The following is a 12,431-nucleotide window of genomic DNA, read 5'->3' as shown; positions in this document are numbered from 1 at the left end:
GGGAAGGGAAGGGAAGGGAAGGGAAGGGAAGGGAAGGGAAGGGGAGGGGAGGGAGAGAAGGGATGGGAATAGAATAAAGCAAAAGGGAAAGAAATGAAAAGGAAGGGAAAGAAAAGAAAGAAGGGATACAAAGGAAAAGGAATGAAGGATAAGGGAAGGAGAGAGAAAGAAAGATATAAAAAGGAAATAAAGAGGAAGGGAAAGATATGAAGAGAAGGCAAGGGTGGATCGGTGGGTGGGTGGAGAAAGGAACAGTGTAAGTGGATGAGTGGATCAGTTGGTGAGTGGAGTGTATGTAAAGGACCATAGCAGTAAGTGGGTAGGTGGGTGGACCAGGTGGGTGGGTAGAGAAAGGAACAGTGTAAGTGGGTAAGTGGATGGGTTAGTGGGTGGAGTGGACATGAGGCACCATAGCAGCGGGTGGGTGGAGGTGGGTGGGCAGGTGGCAGGCTACAGTGGCACCATACCTGACTTCTGGGGGGCAACACAGGTCAGTTCCCTAAGGGGGGTCATCTTCTTCCTTGCCAGGACTCCATCGTTGCCTGGAAAGACCAACAGCCCACACTCTCAAGAGACTCCCATATCCTTAAACATACCGGGTCCAATTACGACTATTTTCCAAGGGCACAGAGAAGATCAGCCGGGTTCCTGAGGGTGGTTTTCCCGTCCAAGATGCAGAAGTCGTCTAAAACTATCACTAGGACCACAAGACAGTCAAGGAAAATATGAGGGACTTTTACGAGAGGCTTTTCGATCGGGTGAACTGAGGCGCTGATGTGTTGATGAGTACAGACTACACTCACACTTGCATGTACTAACCCCTCTCAACTTGCTTATTCACTCACTCACTCCCTTATTCAGTCAGTCACTCCCTCCACTCACTCACTCATTCATGCATTCCCTTATTCCCTCACTAATTCATGCCTACTTATTCAAGCATTCACTTCTGCTGTATATTCTTGTGTAGTTTATTCACCTATTTATTCATTCATTCATTTATTTATTCACTCATTCAATTCTGCTGTATATTCTTGTTTAGTTTATTCACCTATTTATTCATTCATTCATTTATTTATTCACTCATTCACTTCTGCTGTATATTCTTGTGTAGTATATTCACCTATTTATTCATTCATTCATTTATTTATTCACTCATTCATGCATTCCCTTATTCACTCATTAATTCATGCGCTCCCTTATTCACATCCTCCCTCATTATGTATTCCCTTATTCATTTACTCATTTCCTTATTCACTCACTCAACCCATCAACCACTTACTCCTAAATTCACTCATTAATCTACTTTTTCCTATTTTCCCTTTTCTAACTTACTCACTCACTCACTCAGCTACTCACTCTCCAACACTCTCCAATTGACTCACTCACCTATTTTTTCTTATTCTAAATTTACTAACTTCTCCCTACACACTCACTCACTCACTCACTCAACTACTCACTCTCCAACACTCTCCAAATTCACTCACTCACCTATTTTTTCTTATTCTAAATTTACTAACTTCTCCCTACTCACTCACTCACTCACTCACTCACTCAGCTACTCACTCTCCAACACTCTCCAATTCACTCACTCACCTATTTTTTCTTATTCTAAATTTACTAACTTCTCCCTACTCACTCACTCACTCACTCAAGCCCTAAGCAAAGCTCTCATTCACCTACTATTCATAATTCTTATTTTTTTTATACTTCTTCCCATAAAAATTCACTCATTTCCATGTTAATTCACTCATACATTACTCATTTACTCCCTCTTTCACTCACTCTTCACCTGCCATTTTTTTTTATTGTTACTCCTTTAATTTCTTCACTCACTCATTCACTCATTCATATTCTCATTCTTCCCAAATATATCTACATGTCATACTCAGTTAATCTCCTATCACTACTGGTTATCATTAATTTACTCACCCTCTCACTCACTCACTCATCCTTTATATTGTCTTATCCTTCATTCATTCATTCTCCCACTAACTCACTCACTCATTCTTTCTACTGCCTTGCTCTTCATTCATTCATTCCCACTCACTCACTCTCATTCCTTCTACTTCCTTACTTTTCATTCATTCTCACTCACTCACTCATTCTTTCCACTCTCTTACAACTCATTCATCCTCCCAAGACTCACACCCACAGGAGGCTTCTTAAGGATCCCCCCCATGAGCCCACATCCTCTACGGGGGCTGAGAGACTCCCACAGCGCCCCCGGGGGAAGACCAGCCCCTCGCCTCAGCAGGGAAAGCAGGAGTGTAACAAGAACCTTCAGCGGAGAGGTGTTCCAGGGCAGTGTGAAGGGGCTGCTGTCACCTCTGTTTACACACTTGACAGGACAGTGATATTTGGTTTGGTTTGGTCTCTCCTCCTCCTCCTCTTCTTCCTTCTCCTCCAAATTACTTCCTCTCTGTTTCGAATCGTTTCCCATTTTTTTTTTTCCTGAACTACATCTTATCTTTTTTTTCCCCCTCCTCCTCCTTCTCTTCCTTCTCCTCCTCTTTCACTCCTCTTCTTCCTTCTCCTCCTCCTCCAAATTTCTTCCTCTCTGTCTCGAGCCTTTTCCCATTTTTTCCTGAACTCCATCTTATCTTTTTTTTCCTCCTCCTCCTCCTCCTCCAAATTTCTTCCTCTCTGTCTCGAACCTTTTCCCATTTTTTCCTGAACTCCATCTTTCTTTTTTTTCCTCCTCCTCCTCCTCCTTTTCCATTATTTCACCTACTCTGTCTGTTTAAATGTCTCTCTCTCTCTCTCTCTCTCTCTCTCTCTCTCTCTCTCTCTCTCTTAATTAGTTAGGCTTCAGGTTGCACAGGTAATTTTGGCATAGGGAGGAAACATAGGTGTGTGTGTGTGTGTGTGTGTGTGTGTGTGTGTGTGTGTGTGTGTGTGTGTGTGTGTGTGTGTGTGTGTGTGTGTGTGTGTGTGTGTGTGTGTGTGTGTGTGTAAGCATATAGTTCAAGTTCAGTTTTCTCTTTCCTCCATTAAATTCCTCCTCCACTTTCCTTCTCCCTCTTCAACGCATCAGATTTCTGCATGTGTATGTGTCTGTCTGTCTGTCTGTATGTATGAATGTCTGTCTGTGCGTCTGTGTGATGCTCCTTTCCCCTTGGTTTCATCAGCGTCGCCAGAAAAAAGTTGGCAAAGAAGGCGCGTCCATCAGTCTGGTAACACTGCGTCAAAGATTGTGAATAGATGTTTTCTCTTCTTTCTTTCCTTCCTTCTCCTTAGTCATGCCCGAAGAGGCGAGGGGAGGAGAGAAGGAAGAGGAGGGAAGAGGAGAGGAGAGGAGAGGAGAGGAGAGGATAGAGAGGAGAGGAGAGGGAAGGGGATGGGGAGATGAAAGGAAAGGAAATGTGGAGAGAGGGGAGAGGAAGAGGGAGAGGAGAAAGGGATGAGGAAAAGAGGAGAGAGGAGAGTAATTGATGGGAAAGGAGAGGAAAGGAGAGGAGGAGAGATGGGAAAGGAGAGGAGGAGAGAAGGGAAAGGAGAGGTGGAGAGAAGGGAAAAGAGAGGAGAGGAGAGAAGAGGAAAGGATGGGAGGGGAAGAGAAAAGGAGAAGAAAGGAGAGGAGAAGAGAAGAGAAAGGGGAGGAGGAGAGAAAGGAGATGAGAGGTGGAGAGAAGGAAAAAAAGAGGAGAGGAGAGAAGAGAGAAGAGAAGAGGAGAGGAGAGACGGGAGAAGGAGGAAGAGAGGAGAGAAGAGGAGTAAGAAGACCCTCTCAGATTCCTTTAATAATCTCAGAGAAAAAAGAAAAAAAGGGACAATATATAAACTTTTCCTTCCTTTCCTGTTGACACACTTTTCATTTTCCTTCTAATTGTTTCCATTCACAATTTTTCCTCTTTCTTTTATTCCTACTTTTCTTTTTATTTACAGATTTAAAATACGTTTCTGTGCTAATTTTTCTTATTTTTTTTTCTTACTGTTATTTGCATTATTTTATTTTACTTTTTTTTTGTCCTTTTTTTTTTACTAATTTCAAACACGCCTTTCTTCTTTTGACCTAATTTTTCATACTTTTCCAATCTTTTCTTTCTTCTTCTTCTTATTATTATTATTTTCATTATTGGCGTCATTACTTTCATTCACGCTTTTTCCTTCTCTTGTTTTCCTCCTTTCTTTTCATCATATTTCTTCAATACACTATTTTTTTTCCTTATTGTACTGTTTGTTTTTGTTTTTCTTCTTATTTCTTTACTTTTTATTATTTTATTTCACTATTTTTATTTATGTTCATTTTTTTATATTATTATTATTATTATTATTTTTTTTTTTTTACGCTGCTTTACTTGCTTGCTTGCTTGCTTGAGGGGCCTGGATGGTGCCATGGCGCAGACAAGTTTTTATAGTGGCGCCATCTTCTCTTGCTACACTTACTACTTAAAAACACTCCTTTTTCATTTTTGGCCTAAATTTTCTTCCTCTTTTTGATTTTTTTTTTCTTAGTCTTATTATTATTTTGTTTTGTTGTTGTTGTTATTGTTGTTGTTGTTGTTGTCATTTTCATCATTATTTTCCGATGTTATTTTTGTCCCTATTTTGTCTCAGTCATCAACTACTTTATTTTGTTTTATTATTTCCATTATTTCCTTTATTTCTCCTTTATTATTTTCATCATCATTATTATTATTTTCTTATGATGTTTTTTTTATCTGTTATCTCTCAGCCGTCGACGATAAGGCTGACAAGGACACTTTATTTTCCTTTATTTTCCCTTCCCTTTTTTCTACATTTTTTTCTTTTATATTTTTTCTTTAATTTCAGTTTCGTTTGATTGACACACATTTTTTTTCTTTTTAGTTGGGGATGGAAGCGATCGATGGGCTTATGGAGTCTCTCTCTCTCTCTCTCTCTCTCTCTCTCTCTCTCTCTCTCTCTCTCTCTCTCTCTCTCTCTCTCTCTCTCTCTCTCTCTCTCTCTCTCTCTCTCATCTATTTTCTGATTCTTTATTTTTTCCTCATAAATTTGGCAACAAAGAGGAAGATGATGAAGAAGAAGAAGAAGAAGAGAAGGAGAAAGAAGAGGAAGAATAGAAGAGAGAAGGAAAGAGAGGAGGAAGACGAAGAGTGACGAGGAAGAGGAAGAAGAAGAAAGGGAGGAGAAAGAGAAGAATGAAGAGGGAAAAGGAAGATGGAAAGGTAGAGGAAGGGGAGAAGAGGATGCTGAGGAGGAGGGAGATGAAAAAAAAAAAGAAGAGGAAGAGGAGGAAGAGGAAGAGGACATCCTTTTTGCCTGACTGAGCTGCGTGGGAGAGAAGAAGAGTGAAGAACCGATGATCGTGGGAACTGAAGCGGAAGAGGAGGAGGAGGAGGAGGAGGAGGAAGAGGAGGAGGAGGAGGAGGGCGTGAGACGGTGCTCCTATACATTCACTTCCAAGTCTTCCTTCCTTCCTTCCTTCCTTCCTTCCTTCCTTTCTTCCTCTTCGTTTTCTTCATTCTTTCTTCTCTTCCTTTTTCTTAGTCATCCTTTCTCTCTCATTTCCCTTCCTTATTTCCTTCTTTTTTCCTTCATTCTTTCCTTTAGTCATCCATTCTCTCTCATTTCCCTTCCTTCCTTCCTTCCTTTATTTCCTTCTCTTCCTCTTCCTTCATCCTTTCCTCAGTTTCTTTCCCTAAGTCATCTATTTCCTTTCTTCTTTCCCTCCTTCCTTCCTTTTTAATTTCCTTCTCTCTAACTTCCTCTTCCTTCATTCCTTCCTCTATTCCTTTCCTTTCCTTCTCTCCATCTTTCCCATTTTCCTCCCTCTTTCCTTCCTTCCTTCCCTTTTTCCATCTTCATCATATTCCTTTTCCTTCCTTTTATCACTTTCTCTTGTTTCATTATTTCTTTTCATCCATCTCTTCTTCCTTTCCTTTCTTCCTTCTTCCACTTCTATTATCCACTACTTTCTTTCTTTTTCCATTACTTTCTTTCTTTTTCCTTCCTCTCCTATCCATTCATTCTTTCTTATCTTCCTTCTTCTTTTCTTTTCCTTCTTTTCCTCCAGTCTTTTCTTTCTTCCTCCTTCCACTTTTTTCCACTTTCTTCCTCTCGATCCATGTTTTCTTCCTCCTTCCTCTCCTTCTATCCACTCCTTCCTTTACTTCTCCATTCAATCTCTCCCTCTGTTCCTTTCTCTCCATTCCTTCCTCCCTCCCCCCTTTCTTCTCCTCCACTCTCTTCTCTCCTCTCCTTTGATGTAGTTCAACTCACTTTTATTTGCATGCAGGTGATAGAGCTCAGGTGTCTGTGTGTGTGTGTGTGTGTGTGTGTGTGTGTGTGTGTGTGTGTGTGTGTGTGTGTGTGTGTGTGTGTGTGTGTGTGTGTGTGTGTGTGTGTTAAAATGAGAGGGTATTACACAGCATCTTTGTGGGTAGTTAAAAATAATTCTCTCTCTCTCTCTCTCTCTCTCTCTCTCTCTCTCTCTCTCTCTCTCTCTCTCTCTCTCTCTCTCTCTCTCTATCGATCTCTTCCTTTCCCTTTTCATCTTTCTCTCATACGAAAAGAGAATAGGAAGAGGAGGAGAAGAAGAAGAAGAAGAAGAAGAAGAACGAGAAGAACAAGAGAAACAAGAAGAGGAGGAGGAGGAAGAATGCAAAAGAGGTTCTCACAAAAGCCCACAAAAATCAGACTTCGTGAATGGAAAAGCGAAAAAAAAAGAAGAAAGCGACGAGATAAGAGATGAGAGAGAGAGAGAGAGAGAGAGAGAGAGAGAGAGAGAGAGAGAGAGAGAGTTAACGAAAATGTAGAGAAAGGAAAACGATATTACCCTAAGCAATTATTTTTCGTTTAATCTCATGAATGTTTCTTATTTTCTTTTTTCTTTTCCTTTTCTTTTCCCAGACTAAAAGGGAAAAAAGTGACGTCATTTCTTTTTCATCTTTCTTTTTCTTTCTTTCTTTCCTTCCTTCTGTTATCCTTTCTTTGTTTTCTTTTCATTCTTTCTTCCCTTTCTTCTTTCCTTCCTTCTGTTATCCTTTCTTTGTTATCTTTTTATTCTTTTTTCCTTCCTTCCTTGTCTTCTTTTATATTCCCCTTCATTCCTTTCCTTCTTTCTCCTTTTTTTCTTCCTATTTTTCACACTTCCTTCCTTCCTTCCTTATTTCCTCTTCTTCTTTCCTGCCTTTCTTCCTTTCTACCATCTCTCCTTCCTCACTTTTTTCCTTCCTTCCTTCTTTCCTTCCTCACTTTCTCCTCCTTCCTTCCTTTCTTCCTTCCCTCCTTCCCTTCTTCCTCTCTTCCCACTTACCTACCTATCTTCCTTTTTCCATTCCTTCCTTCCTTCCTTCCTTCCTTCCTTTCTTCCTACCTTCCCTCTTTCCTTTCTTCCTTCCTCCTACCTTCCATCTTTCCTTCCTTCCTTCCTTCCTTAGTACACACACACACACACACACACACACATACACAGAAACAACATAAATAAAGCTCTAATCCAGCGAAATTTAAACTTGAGAATAACAAGGAAGGGAAAATTTAATCCTTCGAGAGCCATAAAATCAAGTTAAGTGGACGGGAATTCACAAGACTTAATGGGAGAAGGTGAAATTAAGGAGATGGTCAAGAAGAAGAAGAAGAAGAAGAAGAAGAAGAAGAAGGAGGAGGTGAAATTAAGGAGATGGTGAAGAAGAAGAAGATGAGAGAGAGAGAGAGAGAGAGAGAGAGAGAGAGAGAGAGAGAGAGAGAGAGATGGGAAAATTAATGAGAATGATATCTAGAGAGAGAGATAATTACATAGATTGAGAGACAGAGACAGAGAGAGAGAGAGAGAGAGGAGGGCGTGGTCAGGTCGCCACACCCACGTTATATCACCTGCCTGGCCGCGAGTGACACCTGTGATTAACTGTCGTTACCTGAGCCTTGATGAACACCTGTCCGGCACGCCACCTCTCTCTCTCTCTCTCTCTCTCTCCAAGCTAAATGACAGACAACGATTAGGAATAAAACAATAAAAGTAAGCATAAAAAAACTCCACATGGCCTATTCGAGTTAAGTAGTAATAGTAGTAGCTGTAGTAGTAGTGGTAGTTGTAGTAGTAGTGGTAGTGGTAGTGTAAAGACGAGGAGAGGCGAGAAAATAACAATAAAATAAATAAAACGAATTGTAGCAAAGCAAAAAATGGAAAAGTTCCCCCCAACAATTACCGGCGGATGTGGCGAAAACGGTGTTGTGGAATGCTGATGGAGGGAGGGAAAGAGGGAGGCAGAGGAGGGAGGGAAAGAGGGAGGGTGGGAAAGAGGGAGGGTAGGAAAGAGGTACAGAGGGAGGGAAGAGGATAAGAAGGAGAGAGGGAAGGAGGGAAAAAGAAAAATAGAAAAAAGGATAGAAGGATGAATTTAATGAAAGATGGAAATGAAGGAAGGAAGAAAGGAAGGAAGGAGAGGAAGGAAGAGGGAAGGATGGAAAGAGAGAAAATTAGAAAGAAGGATAGAAGGATGAATTTAATGAAAGATGGAAATGAAGGAGGAAAGAAAGGAAGGAAGGAGAGGAGGACGAGAGAAATACAAACTTATCCCCTTTATCATCATTATCATTATTATTGTTATTATTATGAGGAGTCGAGAAGCCGCAGCGTAACCCGGAGTTAATGTAGCGATAAATACGACTTCAATAACAGCGAACATAACACTGAGGGCGCGACAATAACTATAAACAGCTGGAGTCATGAACCTTACGACCCCCCGCCCTCTCTCTCTCTCTCTCTCTCTCTCTCTCTCTCTCTCTCTCTCTCATAGCAGTATCAGTACTAATAGAGTTTTACGATGCAATATTTGGCGATTAATTATACGAGAGAGAGAGAGAGAGAGAGAGAGAGAGAGAGAGAGAGAGAGAGAACAAAACACTGTAACACAAAGAGAAAGAAACAAAAGGAAAGACAAATAAAGGAGAAAGAATAAAACGCCAAAAAATCACCACAAACTCTTCCGTTCATTCGACACGAGAAAGAAAACGGGGGAAAAAACAGGAAGCTACAAAATGGAAAAAAAGAAGAAAAAAAAGAAAAAAAGAAAAAAAAAGAAAAGGGGTTCAGAAAAAAAGAAAATAAAGCAGGAAGGAAGGGAAAAAACACATACAACGTAGTTTCTAACAATGCTGAGGAGAGAAAGAAAAAGAGAAAGAAAAGGGAAAAGTACAAGAAACTACAAAATGAAAAAAAAAAGTTCAGAAAAGACAAAAAATGGAGGAAGAAACGAAAGCGGTGATAGAGTGGCTAACGTGCGTCCAGGAGGAAGCGGAATCGAATCCTGCCCGCCACCACAACAGGGATTTTGCAGCCACCGCCAAGTGGCCTAAGACTACCCACAAGCTGACCTGAAGACCACCTGTCATGCCGGACCCTAGATTCTCCCTCTAAAGAGAGACTCAAAGATGAACACCGGGGGGCAGCATGAGCCAAGCACCATAACGAGCAGGGGCCGACCATCAGGCCCCACCAAGAAAGCCTACCGGCGCGCTATAGGCAGAAACGTAAAAATAAATAAATATGTAAATAAATAAATAAATAAATGACGCGGAAAAGAAAAAGAGAAAAGGAAAATAATACTTTTCGGTAAAAATTGGAAGGTGAGAATCTGTCCTTTTTAGGAAGAAAGGAAAGGAAGGAAAACCACATTCATATACGTCGAAAAGGAGGAGAAAGAGGTAGAGGAGGAGGAGGAGGAGGAGGAAGCAGGAAAAAGAGGAGGAGGAGGAGGAGGAGGAGGATTTTACAGGTGACACCCACGTAACGACCTCACGACACACCTGGGGGAAGAGGGGGAGGAGGAAAAGGAGGAAAAGGAGGAGGAGGAGGAGGAGGAAAGCAGAAAGGGACATCACACTATACGTTCTTAATGGTAAGTGAAGCATTGCAATAAATTCTTCCTCCTCCTCTTCCTCTTCCTCTTCCTCCTCCTCTCTCTCTCTCTCTCTCTCTCTCTCTCTCTCTCTCTCTCTCTCTCTCTCTCTCTCTCTCTCTCCCTTGGGCCCCGTTGTTGCACCTCCTTCTGTGTTGCTTTCAATCTCCAAACTGTGTTCTGCCCCCCCTTACCCTCTCTCTCTCTCTCTCTCTCTCTCTCTCTCTCTCTCTCTCTCTCTCTCTCTCTCTCTCTCTCTCTCTTCTTTTCTTTCTTATATTCATTCTTTTTTCTTCCTTTCATTCATTCATTCTTTTTTTCTTATTTTTCTCCGTTTTTTTCTTTTTTCTCTCCTTTTTTTCTATTTTCTCTCCGTTTTTTCTTTTTCTCTCCGTTTTTTTCTTTTTCTCTGTTTTTTTCTTTTTCTCTCCGTTTTTTCTTTTTTGTCCGTTTTTTTTCTTTTTTCTCCGGTTTTTTTTATAGTTTTCTCTCCGTTTTTTTAATTTTTTCTCTCCGTATTTTTTTTTCTCCATATTTTCTTTCCTTCTTTCCCTTCATCTCTCTCTCTCTCTCTCTCTCTCTCTCTCTCTCTCCATTGCCACTCCCATCTCCATTTCGTCTCCGCTTTCCATTCCACCTCATTACCTCCTCCTCCTCTTCCTCCTCCTTCTCCTCCTCCTCCTCCTCCTCCTCCCTCCTTCCACTCAGTCCCTTTTTTCCCCATCTTATTGCACTCTTAAGAACACACATTCTCTCTCTCTCTCTCTCTCTCTCTCTCTCTCTCTCTCTCTCTCTCTCTCTCTCTCTCTCTCTCTCACACACACACACACACACACACACACCACAAAAGCTTCCTTGTATTCTTGCCCATCTGTATCCTCCTCCTCCTCCTCCTCCTCCTCCTCCACCACAACTTCCTGTTAGAACAAGAACACTATCTTCTACTTGTTTTCTTTTATCTTCTCCTCCTCCTCCTACTACTACTACTACTACTACTACTACTATTACTACTACTACTACGACTACTACTACTACTTCAACGATTACTACTTCTACTTCTACTACTACTACTTCAACGACTACTACTACTACTACTACTACTACTACTATTACTACCGTCTTCACTACCACCGCTACTATTGTCACAACCTTTTCTTCCTCCTTCTCCTCCTCCTCCTTTTCCTTACCTACCTGCCCCTCCCTTAACCCCCCCTACCCCCCCCACACACACCTGAGTTACTGTAAGTTACCTGGACTCATTTGTACCTACTCGTATATATTGGACCACACACGCACACACACACACACACACACACACACACACACACACACACACACAGGTAGGCCCGGGGGAACACTTGCTCAAGGTCCTACACTTAAACGGACTCACTCTCACTCTCACTTGAACTAATGAGCAAGGTAGGAGAGGGAGAGGGAGAGAGGGAAGGAGAGAGAGGGGAGAGGAAAGGGATAGGCGCTAGAGAGAAAGGGTTAGAAGAGGAGAAGGAGGAGGAAGGGAATGTTAGAAAATGGAGGAAAAGGTAAAGGAGGAGGAAGAAGAACAGGAGGAGGAGGAGGAGGAGGAAGGGAAAAGAGAAGAGGAAACTGTAATTGGAGTTCACTGGACAGGAAGTGGTGGTAGGAAGATGGGGAGGAGAAGGAGGAGGAGGAGGAGGAGGAGGAGGATCAACGAGACTGAAGAAGGTTTAGGTTCTTCGGGTGAGGAGGAAGATGAGGAGGAGGAGGAGAAGGAGGAGAAATAGTGCAGGAACGGAAAAGGAGGAGCAGGAGGAGAACAAGGAACTGAGGAAGAACAAAGGGATAAAATAAAAACAAGGAGAACGAGGAGAGGATAACAGGAACACAAAGAACGAAAAGAAGAATAACAAAACAGGAAATAAAAACAAATATAAAGGAAAACGGGACAAAAATGGGGAAAAAAAACACCCACCTAACCCAACTTGACCTAACCCATCACTTTGCCTGGCCATTCTTAAACCCCTGAACTAACTTGACCTAGCCTGACCTGACTTCAACACTCTTAGTATCCGTCACCCAGCTAACCTGATCTAACTTGACCTCAGCCCCCTTCTTAACACAAACCCCTGAACTAACTTAACCTAACCTGACCTGACCCACCTAACCCAACTTGACCTAACCCATCACTTTGCCTGGCCATTCTTAAACCCCTGAACTAACTTAACCTAACCTGACCTGACCCACCTAACCCAACTTGACCTAACCCATCACTTTGCCTGGCCATTCTTAAACCCCTGAACTAACTTAACCTAGCCTGACCTGACTTCAACACTCTTAGTTTCCGTCACCCAGCTAACCTGACCTAACTTGACCTCAGCCCCCTTCTTAACACAAACCCCTGAACTAACTTGACCTAGCCTGACCTGACTTCAACACCCTTAGTATCCGTCACCCAGCTAACCTGACCTAAGACCCTTTCTTAACACAAACCCCTGAACTAACTTAACCTAACCTGACCTGACTTCAACACCCTTAGTTTCCGTCACCCAGCTAACCTGACCTAACTTGACCTCAGCCCCCTTCTTAACACAAACCCCTGAACTAACTTAACCTAACCTGACCTGACCACCC

At 41.9% G+C, this 12,431-nt stretch overlaps 1 protein-coding gene and 1 long non-coding RNA gene across 5 annotated transcripts in view; both read right to left on the bottom strand.

Annotated features, from left to right (window-relative positions):
• Positions 1 to 12,431, bottom strand: part of LOC126980494 (inositol polyphosphate-4-phosphatase type I A-like) — a 99,629-nt gene that overhangs the window by 25,719 nt on the left and 61,479 nt on the right. Inside the window, exons 1-2 of one of the 4 annotated variants that reach the window (XM_050830458.1) lie at positions 1,049 to 2,003; positions 468 to 976 (exon numbers count right to left, since the gene is read on the bottom strand). In XM_050830458.1, the coding sequence (XP_050686415.1) occupies positions 468 to 513 (46 nt within the window). In that variant the 5' untranslated portion in view covers positions 514 to 976; positions 1,049 to 2,003. Of the gene's footprint in view, positions 1 to 467; positions 2,004 to 12,431 lie in introns of those variants that run through there. The other 3 variants (XM_050830457.1, XM_050830460.1, XM_050830459.1) reach the window with 3 other exon arrangements.
• The window catches only part of LOC126980496 (uncharacterized), a 1,444-nt gene continuing 1,067 nt past the window's right edge, over positions 12,055 to 12,431 (bottom strand). The window contains exon 3 of the long non-coding RNA XR_007733267.1: positions 12,055 to 12,266. This is a non-coding gene — a long non-coding RNA (uncharacterized LOC126980496). The remainder of the gene's footprint in view (positions 12,267 to 12,431) is intronic.

This window comes from Eriocheir sinensis, chromosome 44 (genome assembly GCF_024679095.1).
Source record: "Eriocheir sinensis breed Jianghai 21 chromosome 44, ASM2467909v1, whole genome shotgun sequence".
NCBI lineage: Eukaryota > Metazoa > Arthropoda > Malacostraca > Decapoda > Varunidae > Eriocheir > Eriocheir sinensis.
Note: the sequence above shows the minus strand (reverse complement) of the source record. Positions and strands in the feature narration are given on the sequence as shown.